Genomic DNA, 14,780 nt, shown 5'->3' with positions numbered 1-14,780 from the left:
ATGTTATAGAGTGGTCAATTCTAATAAACTTTTTAATTGGTCCTCATTATTTGTTTTTTAATTATTTAATTTTTCTTCTGACTCTTTCCAGCTTTCAAATGATGGGCACTGGCCCCATTTAAAACACAAATGATCTGTAAGGCTACATATTTAGTTATTGCTGCTTTTTATTACTCAGCTTTCTATTCCGGCCCTCTCCTGTTCATATTCCAGTTTTTTATTCATATCAATGCTTGTATAATTTGGACCCTAGCAACCATCTTGCTGAATTTGCAAACTGTAGAGCTGCTGAATAAAAAGCTAAATAACTCAAAAACCACAAATAATAAAACATTAAAATGAATTGCAAATTATCTCAGAATATCACCCTGTACATCATACTAAAAGTTGATGAACAACCGCTTTAATTATCTATGTTATGTGACTGCTATCGTACTTTCTGCAGATGGAAAATTAGAAATTTTGAAGATGTTATTTGTTAAAATAATAATGATTCCTGTACCACATCAAACGTGTCTCCTGGTGGCAAGTTTTCCTCTTCTTGAACAAATAAACAACATTTAGGGGGTTATTTACTAAGCTCCAAATACACGAAATTCCCCGAAATCCGAAAAATTCGTGATTTTTTTTTTATATAAAATCTGACTTTTTTAAAAAAAAAAAATCACTTTTTTCAGAATTTATTAAACCCCGAGGGCTAAAAAGCCTGAATATAAAAACACACGGCATCTCAAACCTGTTGAGGTTGCATGAAAGTCAATGGGAACAGTCCCATTGATTTTTGGTTGTGTCTGGGGTTTCGGGCAATTTCACTGTTTTCGGAGCTTTCGGGTGAAAACTTGATTCGGAGATTTCAGGGAAAATTCACGAAAAAATTGTGAAAATCTGAGCTTTTCCCACAAAGCAAATTTTCGGGAAAATGTAATAACAAATAAGCGTTAAAAACCCGAGCGGGTTAGATCAGAGTTTGTAGCAGCTGATATTGAGATAAATTCTGACCTTGATAAATAACCCCCTTACAGTCAACAGCCAGCAGCACGAAGGCAGATTTCTAAGATACTGTACAAAAACACAACCTTATCTAATACCTAAAACTAGGGTTGTCACCTGCACAGTATTTTAACGGCCTGGCCTGCAAAAATTAAGCTTGATCCCAATGTTATTAATAGGGAAAATGCATAAAAATATAGGAAGGTTGTTTTTTTTTTAAGAAGGCAACCCTACCTAAAACACTAAATAAGTTTGCAAATTTATTTTGTTTGTAAGCAATATTTTGACAGTAATTTGCCATTAATTGCAAAAATTTACTTTTGCAGCAATCTGAGAAGTTTCTGCTATTATTTAGTTTTGTAATGATGATTATGCACAGTGGGAGTATACTAAGCTCTCAGAGTGAAACAACTTCTATTTTTAATGCTGAAGTGCCACTGGTGTAGGCGATCATACGGTGTGACTGTGTTGTGTGGGTTTTCTATCATTCACGCAGAGACCTTTAATGCTTAGGATTATTTTGTTACTCAATTTGAGAATTACCCTTGATGTTACTACCTAAAAGTGTTTTAAAACACAGCCAGGGTAACTGCTAACCACCTATTAAAAAGACTCACGCACGTGTGTTTAGGGTATAAGTTAGAAAAGTTGTTCCACAATAAACAATTGGGATTGAGGAGGCCTTCTCCTCAACTGTGTGCAATACAACAAGCATCCCAAAAGGGCATCTACGTTTAATTTCAAGGATCTCCATTTTTATGAAATATCCTAGGCCAAAACTCATCCCACTGGGTTTTGGCACACCCTGGGGGTAGCCAAGAGGGAGTGCTTCAGCTTAGTGTATTACATGAGAATCGAGAAAATGATTCTTTCCAAGAATTATTACTGTTTGCATACGACTAGAAGATCTCCATAATCCTAGTGTGCTGTCTGTGTAAATACTGAATGCACATGTAAAAATTATGTATTTAACTGGAAATTCCTCAAAATAGTCAGTAGGTAGTGTAGTTGACTATGTATAGGCAGTCGTTAGGGCCCCACACAAACATTTTGATCATCAATAGTCTGGCTAAACACAGCTTCAAGCTGGCCAGTAGAGGCCCAGATCTTTCAGCAGTTGCATGACAAATTGGCTTGAACCATTAGAGGTGGTTCACCTTTAACTTAACTTTTAGTATGTTATACAATGGCTTATTTTAAGCAATTTTTCATTTGGTTTTCATTATTAATTTGTATAGTTCTATAATTTTTTCCAGCTTTCAAATGAGGGTCACTGACCCATCTAAAAACAAATGCTCTGTAAGGCTACAAATGTATTGTTATTGCTACTTTTTATTACTCATCTTTCTATTCAGGCCCTCTCCTATTCATATGTCAGTCTCTTATCAAATCAATGCATGGTTGTTAGGGTCATTTGGACCCTAGCAATGAAATTGCAAATTGGAGAGCTGCTTAATAAAAAGCTAAATCCAAAAACTACAAATAATAGAAAATAACCAACTGCAGTTTGTTTCAGAATATTACTCCCTAACAGGAGTGGGGTTGCCCTTTCGCCCCTTACTCAAATCATTAACCAGTGATGCAAATCGCATGCAGGGATTAACTATTTGGACTATTATTTTTTTATGAACTGTATACATCGGTACATTCCATTAAAGGGGAGGTTCGCGGTCAAGTTAACATTTAGTATGTTATAGAATTACTGATTCTAAGCAACTTTTCAATTTGCCTTCATTTTTTTTCTTTTTTTACAGTTTTTTTAATTATTTGCCTTCTGACTCTTTTCAAAAATGATGGGTCACTGATCCCATCTAAAAAAACAAATACTCTGTAAGGCAGGAGCGCCCATACTTTACTAATGTGGAGTCTACTTTTAGTGATGTTGTCCCATTATGAGCTACATCCATAAAAGCAATGTTAGCATTCTGTTTCATGGAAACTATTATTTAAACATTATATTGATTTATGAGAGAATTTATATTGTTATATTTAACAAACAACTTATGCAACCTTACAATAATAAATATCTAAATGAAAAGCATGAAATAGGAGGGTGATATAGACAAGCTGTTTGTTGACAGTGTCTTGAGGTCTACTGATTACCAGCTAAAGTCCTATTGGTAGATCCTGATCTACCTATTGGGCACCCCTGCTGTAAGGCTACAAATTAATTTTTATTGCTACTTTTAATTACTCATCGTATTGGTGCCCTCTGCTATTCATATTCTCGTCTCTAAATCAAATCAGTGCATGGTTGCTAGGGTAATTTTGACCCTAGCAACCAGATTGCTGAAACTGCAAACTGGAGAGCTGCTGAGTAAAAAGCTAAATAACTGAAAAAACACAAATAATAAAAAATGAAAACCAATTGCAAATTGTCTCAGATATTTACATTTTTATAGTAAATGGGGCCCTTAATGTTGTTTTGGTTTCAAGGCTTTGAAACCAAATGCTGAAATGATTGCACACAAAATTAGCCTACATTGTACTGTATGTACAACATGATAAGGGTAATAATCTCACTTTAAAACACTGTAGTCATGGCTCTGGCAAGCATATTCTAATGTAACTCTTCCCACTAAAGATTTCTCCTCTCTACCTCCCATGTGAAACATGTTGATTTTATAACAGCCTAACAAATCCCATTCATTGAAAGGGTATCATTGAGTGGAGGGAGGCAGTTATGGGATATGGCCTGGACAGTTGAAAGGGGGAGGTTCAGAGAAAAAACTGTACTGATTGGGAGACAGAGAGGGGAAGGGGACTCGTAGAGAGAGATGATTCAGATGGAGGTAGCGATGAAGTGGCAGCAGCGTTACTCTTTCCTGCTGGACATCACTATATATGGCACCCTTATCCAGAAACACAGATGAAGCAAATTATTCTAATTTTTTTTTTAAAAAAATTACATTTGTCTTTGTAATAATAAAACCGTACTTTGTACTTGATGAGAAGAAAGCTGCATGAATCCATATTAGTGGCAAAATACCCTATAGGGTTTATTTAAGGTTTTAATTATTTTTAGAAGACTAAAGTATTGTTATTTAGATTACAGAAAGATTCCTTATCCAGAAAACCCATGTCCAAAGCATTTTGAATAACAGGTCCTATATCTGTATCTGCTCTTGTGAAGTTTCTTTATAAAGTAATACTGACACTCAATTTAATTGTAAAGCCCCTAGCACATGGGTATGGGCTACATTATGGGTTTATCACATGCTGGATAGAAAAATCCTGCATCTACCCAGATCAGTCCAGTTATTCAAGAAGAGAAACAACACCCTGACAAGTTTTAATGAGACTAGAGAAAGCCAGTTCAAATGCTGGAATATATACTTAGCTATGTTTAAAATTGATCTATTGCTTGCAAAAGTATAAGATTGTGTAAATGTTTGTATACCAAGTTATTACCTCTTCACCCAGTAACAAAAATGTATTTCAACATAAACTTATATGTTCAAGGTGGCCATAGATGCACAGATAATATCATTCAAAAAAATTTTCATACGATATTCGGTGCTTGTATGGTGGTAGAAGAGCCGAAATCGGCAGAAGACTTGGATATCAGGCTGGCCGGAAAATTGTGATTTTACCAGAACATCAGCCACTGTTAGTGCTGAATCGTCAGATACAGGTAGAATTCTATTGTTTTAACCTGTATGTCAGCGGCCTATCGGCTCCTAGTGGAGAAGTCTGGACCAAGGAGGAAGCTTTAGGACAAAGTTCAGATACGCGTTAACCAATAGGGATGAAGAGCAGACGGCAATATTCAAAGTCAATAAGTGCAGGCAAGGTAGAAAGTCCAGGAATGAATCAGGAACGAATTAAGGAACACAAGCAGCAATTCCTATAATAGGGCATTGAACCCGTGACCTCGACGTCTTCTTATTTTGAATTTTCAGACCAAACGTGTGACGTCATTGCGCCGGCGACAAGGCGCCAGCAACACTAACCACGTGGTGGCTATGGTTGCCTCCATTTTGGAAGCGACAGAGACGGCGATCCTGACACTGTATATCTGACTATTCAGCTTTAACACGTCTGTATTGAAACAAACTATCTTAATTGTAGAGCATATATAGATGAAGATCATAATTGTAACATCTATGGCCACCTTGACTCCAAGCACTGATTTTGAGACTGGACATCCTTGAATTTTATTGTTAATATTTTTAATATTAAGTTTAGGTTAATGCCCTTTCTGTTATATACTTTGTTTTTATTTTCACATCTGGGCAGTGGATTAGGGTTCCATTCTGTTTCACTGACCTGTTCTATCTCCTCATGTGCAGGTGGAGGAGGGCTGGTGGGAAGGTGTGCTTAATGGGAAGACTGGCATGTTTCCTTCCAATTTCATCAAGGATATTGTAACTGAAACAGAAATCAGTGGTAACTATGAGCAACAGTTAAAAACAGGTAAGGAGGAGATGTAAGGAATGTTGATTTCTCAGAACTTTTCATTTTTTAAACACATTTTTTCAAACTCTCTATTGGTGTGTACCTATAACTATTTACTTTGACCTAAGCTGAAAGCTTGTAAAGATTTTTATCATATTGTAAAGATGTTTGTGGCAACAACGGAAAACTCTTACTCCTGCCAAATCCCCAGATGAAGCCTGAAGCTGTCTTTTGTATCGAATCTGATATATGAGCATCATGTTCCAATCTTTGTGTGGGACATTTATCAGTCAGTGAATTAAAAGAAAGATAAATTAAAACCCAAGGAGCTCTCTGTTCTTTATGATTGTGCCTAAACAAAAGACCATCAATATCAAAAACCTGCCAATAGTGGCCCATGGGCAAGGTGGCTAAGTAATTGCTGTGAAAGAAAGGAATGAAAGTGTTGCAAGAAAACGACTGTACTTTCAGCAATCTATACTACTTAAAGCTGGAAGCAGGGCCGGAACTAGGGGTAGGCAGAGTAGGCACGTGCCTAGGACGCAAAGCTGGAGGGGCGCCAGGCACGTACCTGCTCAGTCGCCTACCCCATGTCCGGTCCCGTCTCTACCTGACTGCCGCTTTTATTCACCGTGGAAATGTGTTTCTGCGCATGCGCGCTGGAACGCAGCTTTGCGCATGCGCGGTGGAACACAGCTTCGCGCATGCTATTGAGCGCACGCTCAGCCGGCGCCGTGGCCGGCCAGGTTGCCTAGGGCGCATGGCCGGGTTGGTCCGACTCTGGCTGGAAGAGAACATTTTTAGGCTTTTTAGCTTTATCATCACCAAAACATTTCTTTTTAGCAGTCTTGCCTCGTAAATGAGGAGGCTCAGGTGCTCTGGCCGGAGCCTTCAGCATAAGGAAGCAGACATCACAGTATTGTTTTGTAGGGTAGGCACTCAAATAGCAATCCTCCAGGCAGTTGTAGTAAAATGGATGACAGCCTGTAACCTAATTCCAGCTATGCAGATCTGAGTCAAGAAATATGGATTATGGCCACTAAAGGCCCATTTATCTCAAAATAAAACAAATTCTATTTGTAAGTAGGTTTTTCTATTGATATAAAAGTGCTGTCTATAGTATAAGTTTTTGAACACATTTGAATGTTTGCACTTATTAAGCATGAGCTGCCATATGGATACTGTATGAGTACCAATAAACGCTCATAGACTTCATGACGTTACAGTGCCCTCTGGTGGCACATATCATTTAGAACCATATGCTCTGGCAGCACTAGAGGAAACTTAGTGGATACTTGTAGATAGATAGTGGAGAATGTTTTTTTTTAAATGGCTACACTGGTTGGATACATCAGCATGGGAAATATATATATATAGAGAGAGAGAGAGAGATACACACACACATGGGGTATTGTGGGCGGAGTCCCCAGTGCGACATACCCTATCATAGTCAGATTGGCGTTGAGTGCATAAAAGCTCCGGGGCATTTCTAATGTATGCTGGCTGTACTGAATACAGATACATTGCATTGAAATTTAATGTAACTAATGCAGCAGTTGCAGCTCAGTTTTCTTGAAATGATACTGATTATTCAAGTAATTTATGTAAATTGGCAGAATGGTGCAAAATGCCTCCCAACATTTTGAAAATAAAAAAATATTTTTTTTTTGACCACTCCCATTTTTGTGGCCATTTCCTCTAATTACCATGTTCATTTTTACAAAATTTGGCAGGTTATGAAGGTTTAAACTTAATTGTTTTTTTTCCAGTTATTACAGTTTTGCTAATGAAGGTGAATTGCCCTTTAAGCTTTTTAACTTTTCCCAAGGGACTTGTTATCTTTTATTGTTAAAATTACTTATTTGCTTATCTAGAAGTTGTTACAAAAGTATCTTATCTTCTGTTCTGGCTGTTCTGGGCTCTGCCAAAAGCCAATTAAGTTAGAAACTTTGGCTGTTCACTGCAGAGAAAAACCGGACTTTCCAGTACAAATGAGGGACTGCAGGTTGAGCTGTCAATAGAGGGACTGTCCCTCTAAAAACAGGACATTTGGGAGGTATGACATACTGTGGTTTGTTTGACCTTTTATTAGCATTTAGCTTTATTAAACCACCTGCCCCAATCCCCTCTGGTGTGTGTTGTCTACTGCAGAGCAGAGAAATGTAAAAATAAATACTATAATATATATATACATACATATAAATACTACAATACAAACAAAGCTACAGACCCTATCCCGTACGTAACCAGAGTACTGCCTGTATACTGGCTGAAGTGTGTGTTTGCATTTGTGTATGAAATCATAATAAAACCCCTGGTTTTCCTCATTTTCCAATGAATATGGTTTGATATGTCTTTTCTTATATTATATTTCATTGATAACACATTTTTACCTATTTTGTATAATTTTTTGCAAAAAAAAGCCAAGTTGTCACAGAAATTAATTTCTCCTCCCGGCAGCGTTCAAAGATACAACTGGCTCAGAAAGCGACGGCGGCGATTCCAAATCAGAAGGGACCAACGGAACAAGCGGGGCAGAAACCCAGCCGAAAAAGATCAGGGGATTTGGCTTTGGGGACATTTTCAAAGACAAACCCATTAAACTCAGACCAAGGTCGATAGAAGTGGAAAGTGAAATTGTGCCAATAGAAAAGGTAAATAAATATTTTTTTTTTTTTGCCAAAGGCTCGACTGTATCAACTAAATTATATGTAGCTTTTATCCTTTGTTTTTCCCTTTAAATTGCTCTAATGATGATTATCAGCAGTCTCTGCTGTGCATCATGTGTGCGGTTTTCTTATTCCTTTTTTCTCAAGTGTTCCAAATATAATGTATAGCAAATAGAAAAACACTTACATTCTGTTTATCGATTGATATTTTGGTTACTTTGATATCTAAATCAATATGATGGATGAGTCCTAGACCTCGGGACCTAGACCTTGCGGGGGGAGGGGGGGTAGAATGCTGGAAAGTCATTACTGTGCCATTCCTTATTGACACAGCTGCCAATCTATGTCCTACGGTTGCTCCTTGTCTGGTAGTACCCAGCCCTATGATGAATGTTCATATTGCAAAGGTCTCAGAACTGAACTTATTAATAATTCTGGCAGATACATGTCTGAATAAACTGCAATGGGGCACAGGCAGCCATTTGTCATGGGCACATAGTTACAGACCACACAATTCACAATGATAAATGTATGCTATAGTAATGTAATGTAAGATGGGTGGAGAAGTGGATGAATAGTCAGTTGGCAAATATCTTCATAACTCTTCACATCTTTTTTTTTTCTTGTCATTTTTTTGAAATACTTCCTACTTCAATATTTTTAGTGAAGTTGCAATTCGGTCAACTTGCTTGGGTCATTCAAACCCCTGGCATGTTACTAGAGCCTGTGACTGTGCCAACCAGATAAAATTTACAAAGCCAGAACAGAAAAAGATTAAAAAAATAATACAAGACCGCTCGCTGATTGTATTTGTGTCATAATGAAAGTTAATTAGTAAGGGAAGTTCTTTTTCCAAGTCAGAAAGCAGGAGTATGCATAAGCTTCAATTCTGAAAGTCGGTCTTGTGATCGAGGTTCAAGCTAAAGTACATATTTTAGGGTCACGTTATTCCAATATGAGGCCTGTCAGCTCTTGTTACTCGTCCAGATCCCAGTTTAAGCTGTAATAAACATTCTACAGTGCTTTGCAGACATGCCCCAGGAGAGCTTGCAATCTAAGGCCCCTTTCACATCAGGGTCATTTTTATTAGGAAGCATGGGCGTTCGCAGAAAATTTTCCAGGGGGGGGGGCAAGGAAGAAAACATATTACACAAATTACTTGTACTCATATTATTGTTTCCACACAAACCCAACAACAGCTTTTCTATAAATATATAAATTAGTAACTGTTGCACATGTATAGCATTGCCATTCTATTAGTGACACAAACTCCTTGTTTGCCAGGACAACGCTTGGTATTTTCTTAGCACAATTACTAGCCAGCTGTTTGTAGAATGTTATTCCCTTTAGAGTTCTATTTACAGCTGGATACATACAGTGAAGCCTCCATTTTACATACCCTCATTTTAAGTTTTTCCATATGGTATACCATTGTTTTGTGGTCCCACCAATATATAATATATGCAGCTGTATCTGTGTCAGGTAACCTCTGCCTCCTCTGTGTATCTGGAGCAAAAACCTTTGACATGTTTAACAGCTGCATTTTCCTATTCCTTTGGGCAATATTTACATAAAATACTGGAAAATCTTAGAAATAAAATAACTGGGTTGTAACAATACATTTCCCTGAGTTTACACCACTTTTTCTGCCCCTCTGAAAATGTAAAATGGGGTTTCTACTGTACATAAAGTAGGGTAACAACAGCAGGAAGAGGCTGTGCACAACAAAATATCACTAGTATAGAATCTGTTTATACATTCTATTTCAATCTAGGGGAAAGCTGATCTGTTCCCAGAGTGGCAGAAGGGTTAAAATAAATCACTGCACACAGTGCAACTTGTTTACTATTACCTATGTAAAAGTGCAAGAATACTACAGGATGCTTAATTTTATTTCTTGGGCCTGTGTACCAGGCAGGATTCCCTTGATTGACATGGCGATCGGCCAATTGCAGATCGCCACATCATAGCCCTGACCCCGATTGGCACAACCACTCCCATCTACGTCATGGCCCCATCCACTGACATCACGGCTCTGCCCCCTGCTGAGTCTAAGTGGTATGGAAAGGTGGCAACCCTACTGTACCTAGTAGTTAGCCCTGGGGCAGTTGTCTATGCAGGCTGCAGTCTACTCATCATATTAAGAATCCAGAACAAAGCCTGGCACTGCCATGTGCATGGGGCCTGTGTACAGGGTTCATCTGTGCCTTGCAATCCCCTAATTATACCTAGCATCTAAATAATGCACCAGTTAGGAGAAATTCCAGAGGATGCCCAAATGGCAGCCACAACATCTTTATCTGAATCAAGTACAGGTATGGGATCCTTTATCTGGAAACCTGTTATCCAGAAAGCTCAGAATTATGGGATGGCCATCTCCCATAGACTCCATTTTATCCAAATAATAAAAATTGTTATTCTCTGTAATAATAAAGCAGTACAGTAGTGATGTGCGGGTCAAGAATTTCTCGACCTAACCCACCCGCTCCCTACCCGCATCCGACCCGGGCCTGCTGCTCTCCTTTATTTATAGACGCCCGCCCTGCAGTGACGTCACCATAGGGCGGGGCAGGCGGAAGTCTATAAATTCCGGTGCCGGAATCCGGCAGTACTAGGTCGTGGGTGGGGAAAACAGGAGAAGAGCTCGACCTGCACCTGCCCGAGACCCGCGCATTTCGCCCAGGGGTCGGCCTGAACCGGCCCGACCCGCGGGTCGGCCCGCATATCACTACAGTACAGGTATGGGACCTGTTATCCAGAATGTTTGGGACCTGGGGTTTTTGTATTTTGGTCTTCATACCTAAAGTCTGCTAGTAAACCATGTAAACCGTAATAAACCAAATAGGCTGGTTTTGCTTCCAATTAGGATTAATTAAATCTTAGTTGGGGTCAAGAACAAGCTACAGTTTTATTATTACAGAGAAAAGGAAAATCGTGTTTTGTTTTTTTAAAATTTGGTTTATTTGGATAAAATAGTCTATGGGAGAAGGCCTTTCTGTAATTCAGAACTTTCTGGATAATTGGTTTCTGGATAACAGATGCCATACCTGTACCTTGTACTTGATCCCAACTAAGATATACTGTAATTAATCCATATTGGAAGCAAAACCAGCCTATTGGGTTTATTTATTGTTTACATGATTTTCTAGTAGACTATCCAAAGAAGAATCCAAATTATGGTAAGATCAATTATCTGGAAAATCCTAGGTCGTTGTGGAAGCACACTGCAGGGAAACATGCAAAAAAAAGGAAGTTAAAAAATTACGTTTTGGGTTCATTTTTTGCACATTACAAACATGGTAAATATTTGAAATACTTTTTCTTTGTGTTTCCGTGACGTGTGATCTAGTATCTCTTTAAATATACCTACCTTTCTAGTTCTAGACGATCGTTGTCCTAATTTCATGTTCTGCTAATTACAGTATGCGTAAATGAATCAACCTCTTGGCATTAATGAGGAATAACTTACTTGATTTTATGGTGCAATAAAGCTTGTTGCTATGGCAGAGCTGTTTGCTTTACATGACAGGATTATAGATTTGTAAACTGGAGATCTGCAGGGAGAACTGGAAATATAAGTTAAAGGCATACAGACAGGGAGTTGCAATGCTCAATTCGCCTCTTTATTTCTCCTCAGTAAATTATGATGATAAGATAAATTCCCAGATCCCAGTTGCTGGCATGTATGCTCCACTGAATGCAGTTATGTAAAAAGAGTAGTAATACAGTGAATCCTCAATTTGACATGCTGATTTTGAGTTTTCCTTCATTTTACACTGTTTTTTTTTTTTAGGTCCCACCAATATGTAATGCATCATGAATTTCCCCAATTTTAGAATATTCCTGGATTTTATATTTTTTTCTGGTCCCCTGAAAAACTTAAAATGTGGGTTTTGCTGTATTATCTGTGGGTATCATATGGCTTATGGGCAGGGCTTAACAACCAGGCTTCTACTTGATAAGAGATTAATTCTGAGCAATATTGGCTGCAACTTTCTACTCTTAAGGGTAAGGCCACACGTGGAGATTCAGGGAGATTTTGTCGTCTTCTGAGCGACAATCTCCCCGAACTGCCTCAGCATGTTTTCATAGGCTATATTGAAAAATCGCCTGGGGCGATGCGTTTTCCATAGTCGCCCGAAGTTGCCCACGGAGGCAACTTCGGGCGACTATGAAAATTGCATCGCACGTGTGCTTTAGCGCAGGTGATTTTTCATTATAGCCTATGGGAAAACACGCTGAGGCAGTTCGGGGAGATTTTTGCTCAGAAGACGAGGCGATTAGTAACCAGGCGACAAAATCTTCCGAATCTCCTCGTGTGAACTAACCCTAAAAGAACTGGAGGGTTTTCCTTCTAGAAAATGGATCGGTATCTCAGAGTAGTATATGTGTAAAGGTATGAGACCTGTTATGCGGAATGCTCAGGGTTTCTGAATAATATGTTTTTCTGTAATTTTAATCTTTATACCTCAAGTCTCCTAAAAAATTATGTAAATATTAATTAAACCCAATAGTACTGTTTTGTCTCCAATAAGGATGAATTATATCTTATGCATAGTTTGGATCGATTACAAGCTACTGTTTTAAAATTATCTAGAAAAAGGATTTTTAAAAATGTGATATATTTGATTAAAATGGAGTCTATGGAGATATACCACAAACCACATTTACCCTGCAATTTTAGATGCCTCGGTCACCAACTCATATTGTATTATGTTTAAGATCTTATACAGAATTTTTCTTTATTTACTGTTATAAATTGTTACAATTTACTAATGATACTTATTTTCCTATAATGCAGATATAACCTGGTTATATTATAGTATAATGAGCAACCAGAGGTGGCGGGTTATCTGGAAAAGCTCACATCTATATACAAAAAAGAATACTAAACCTGGATTATTGTACTTTATTCAACACATTTACATTTAGATACAGGTATGGGATCCATTATGCGGAAACCCGTTATCCGGAAACCCAGAATTACAGAAAGACTCCATTTTATCCAAATAACATGTTTTTAAAAATGATTTCCTTTTTCCCTGTAATAATAAAACAGTACATTGTATTTGATCCAACTAAGATATAATTAATCCTTATTATGAGCCTGTTTACCTGATTTTCTTCTTGACTTAAGGTATGAATATCTAAATTACGGAAAGATCTGTTATCTTGGATAACAGGTTCCATACCTGTATATTGATTTCAAAGGCCAAATTCAGCCCCCTCCTTATGGTGTGCTGGTTGCCCTCTAGTGGTGGATATAAAAATTATTTTTCGTTTCTTTTCAAATTTTTTGAGTTTATAAAAAATATTTTTAAGGTCACTGTCAGTAGCACTGATCCCTATGTGTTCATTGACTGTATGAATATAACATTTATCCAGAACAGCAAGGAAAAGCTTATTAAGCATTAACCCGGTACTTATTGTTCTTTGTATTATAGATGTAATCACATACTGGGGGCTGAACAACATCCGACCTTTCCCACCAGTTTTCTTTATTCTAGCAAATATTGCAAAATATATTTCTGATTTGTACATAAGAGACAATCTTGCACGTTTCCGGGCATATGTGTATATTGCTTGATTTGAAACTATAAAAATCAAACTAAAAAATCAAACATAAAACATAGAAATCAAACATAAAAATCAAACTAAGGTAAATAACATTATTCCACGACACTACTTCAGTTGCTGTACTTCCTAGTCTCTCCCAATGAGCTGAGCTGGGGGGAATGTGATGCACCAGGTGCAGTGCTGAAAGTTCCACATCCCAGAGCATGTACAGTAAGTCTATAATCCAGTTCTGAATGCCTGGCAGCATACAAGCACTCCCATAGAGATGAAAGCTGATTATTTCATTGTGTAGCCGTCCAGCTGATGTAACACAGGAAGTTCATAAGTGTGGCCCAATGGACCTGTAACCTTGTAACAATTAAAGCCATCAGTCTTGATTCAATAATTCACCTGAAAATAGAATTAATGGGCAAGTAACGTCAGAATTATAATTTTCCTGCCTACACATCGCCGCTTTCTGGAACTTAGCTGTGAGCACAAACAATAATGTACAGTCGCAGCAAAGTTTCTATTTTTATTTTATGTAGCTGTTTTAACTGTACAATAGATGGTAATGTGTATCCTATATCCCCAAACCACTTTAGTGACTAAGGCACAGGAATCAAGCCAAGTCCTCCCAGAAGACATTGATTTAGGGAGTTATTTACTAAACCGGTAGGGCTTTTTGGGGCAAAAATGTGAAGAAAAAAGAGATTTATTATACCCACGATGCTGCAAAGTGCCCAGTCCGAAAATTCGCATTTCAGACCTGTAGAGGTTATGTATAAGTCAATGGGGAAATGGCCCTTCTGTAATTCCGACCTTTCTGGATAATGGGTTTCCAGATAATTGATACCATACCTTTATATTGTAGTGCATTCTTGGCACAAATGACCTACACCATTGTGGTGCATTTTACCATTATGTGCAGTTCCAGTAGTGTTCAGTTGTGTGTAGACGCAACAAACAGAGGGAAGCCATGAAGTTTCAGGAAGTATACTGTATAAATAAGTTTGAGTACTACTGGCATGTAAGCATTCTTTTTTGAGTTGTGCACTTTTGTGATGAGTTTGTTATGAGTCCTTATATAAAATATTTTTGTAATTATTTGTGGTTGTTTTTTATTTTTTTGCTAGAAAATCAAATATTCAAGTGAGCCATGAAATT

The 14,780-nt window shown here is 37.8% G+C and overlaps 1 protein-coding gene across 1 annotated transcript in view; it reads left to right on the top strand.

The window, feature by feature from the left end:
• The window catches only part of LOC108708009 (SH3 domain-containing kinase-binding protein 1), a 225,220-nt gene that overhangs the window by 148,749 nt on the left and 61,691 nt on the right, over positions 1–14,780 (top strand). Inside the window, exons 5-6 of the mRNA XM_041581798.1 lie at positions 5,283–5,406; positions 7,849–8,042. Of these exons, the coding sequence (XP_041437732.1) occupies positions 5,283–5,406; positions 7,849–8,042 (318 nt within the window). The remainder of the gene's footprint in view (positions 1–5,282; positions 5,407–7,848; positions 8,043–14,780) is intronic.

The sequence above is a fragment of the Xenopus laevis genome, chromosome 2L (genome assembly GCF_017654675.1).
Source record: "Xenopus laevis strain J_2021 chromosome 2L, Xenopus_laevis_v10.1, whole genome shotgun sequence".
NCBI lineage: Eukaryota > Metazoa > Chordata > Amphibia > Anura > Pipidae > Xenopus > Xenopus laevis.
The sequence above is the reverse complement of the archived record's forward strand: the minus strand, read 5'-3'. Positions and strand labels throughout refer to the sequence as shown.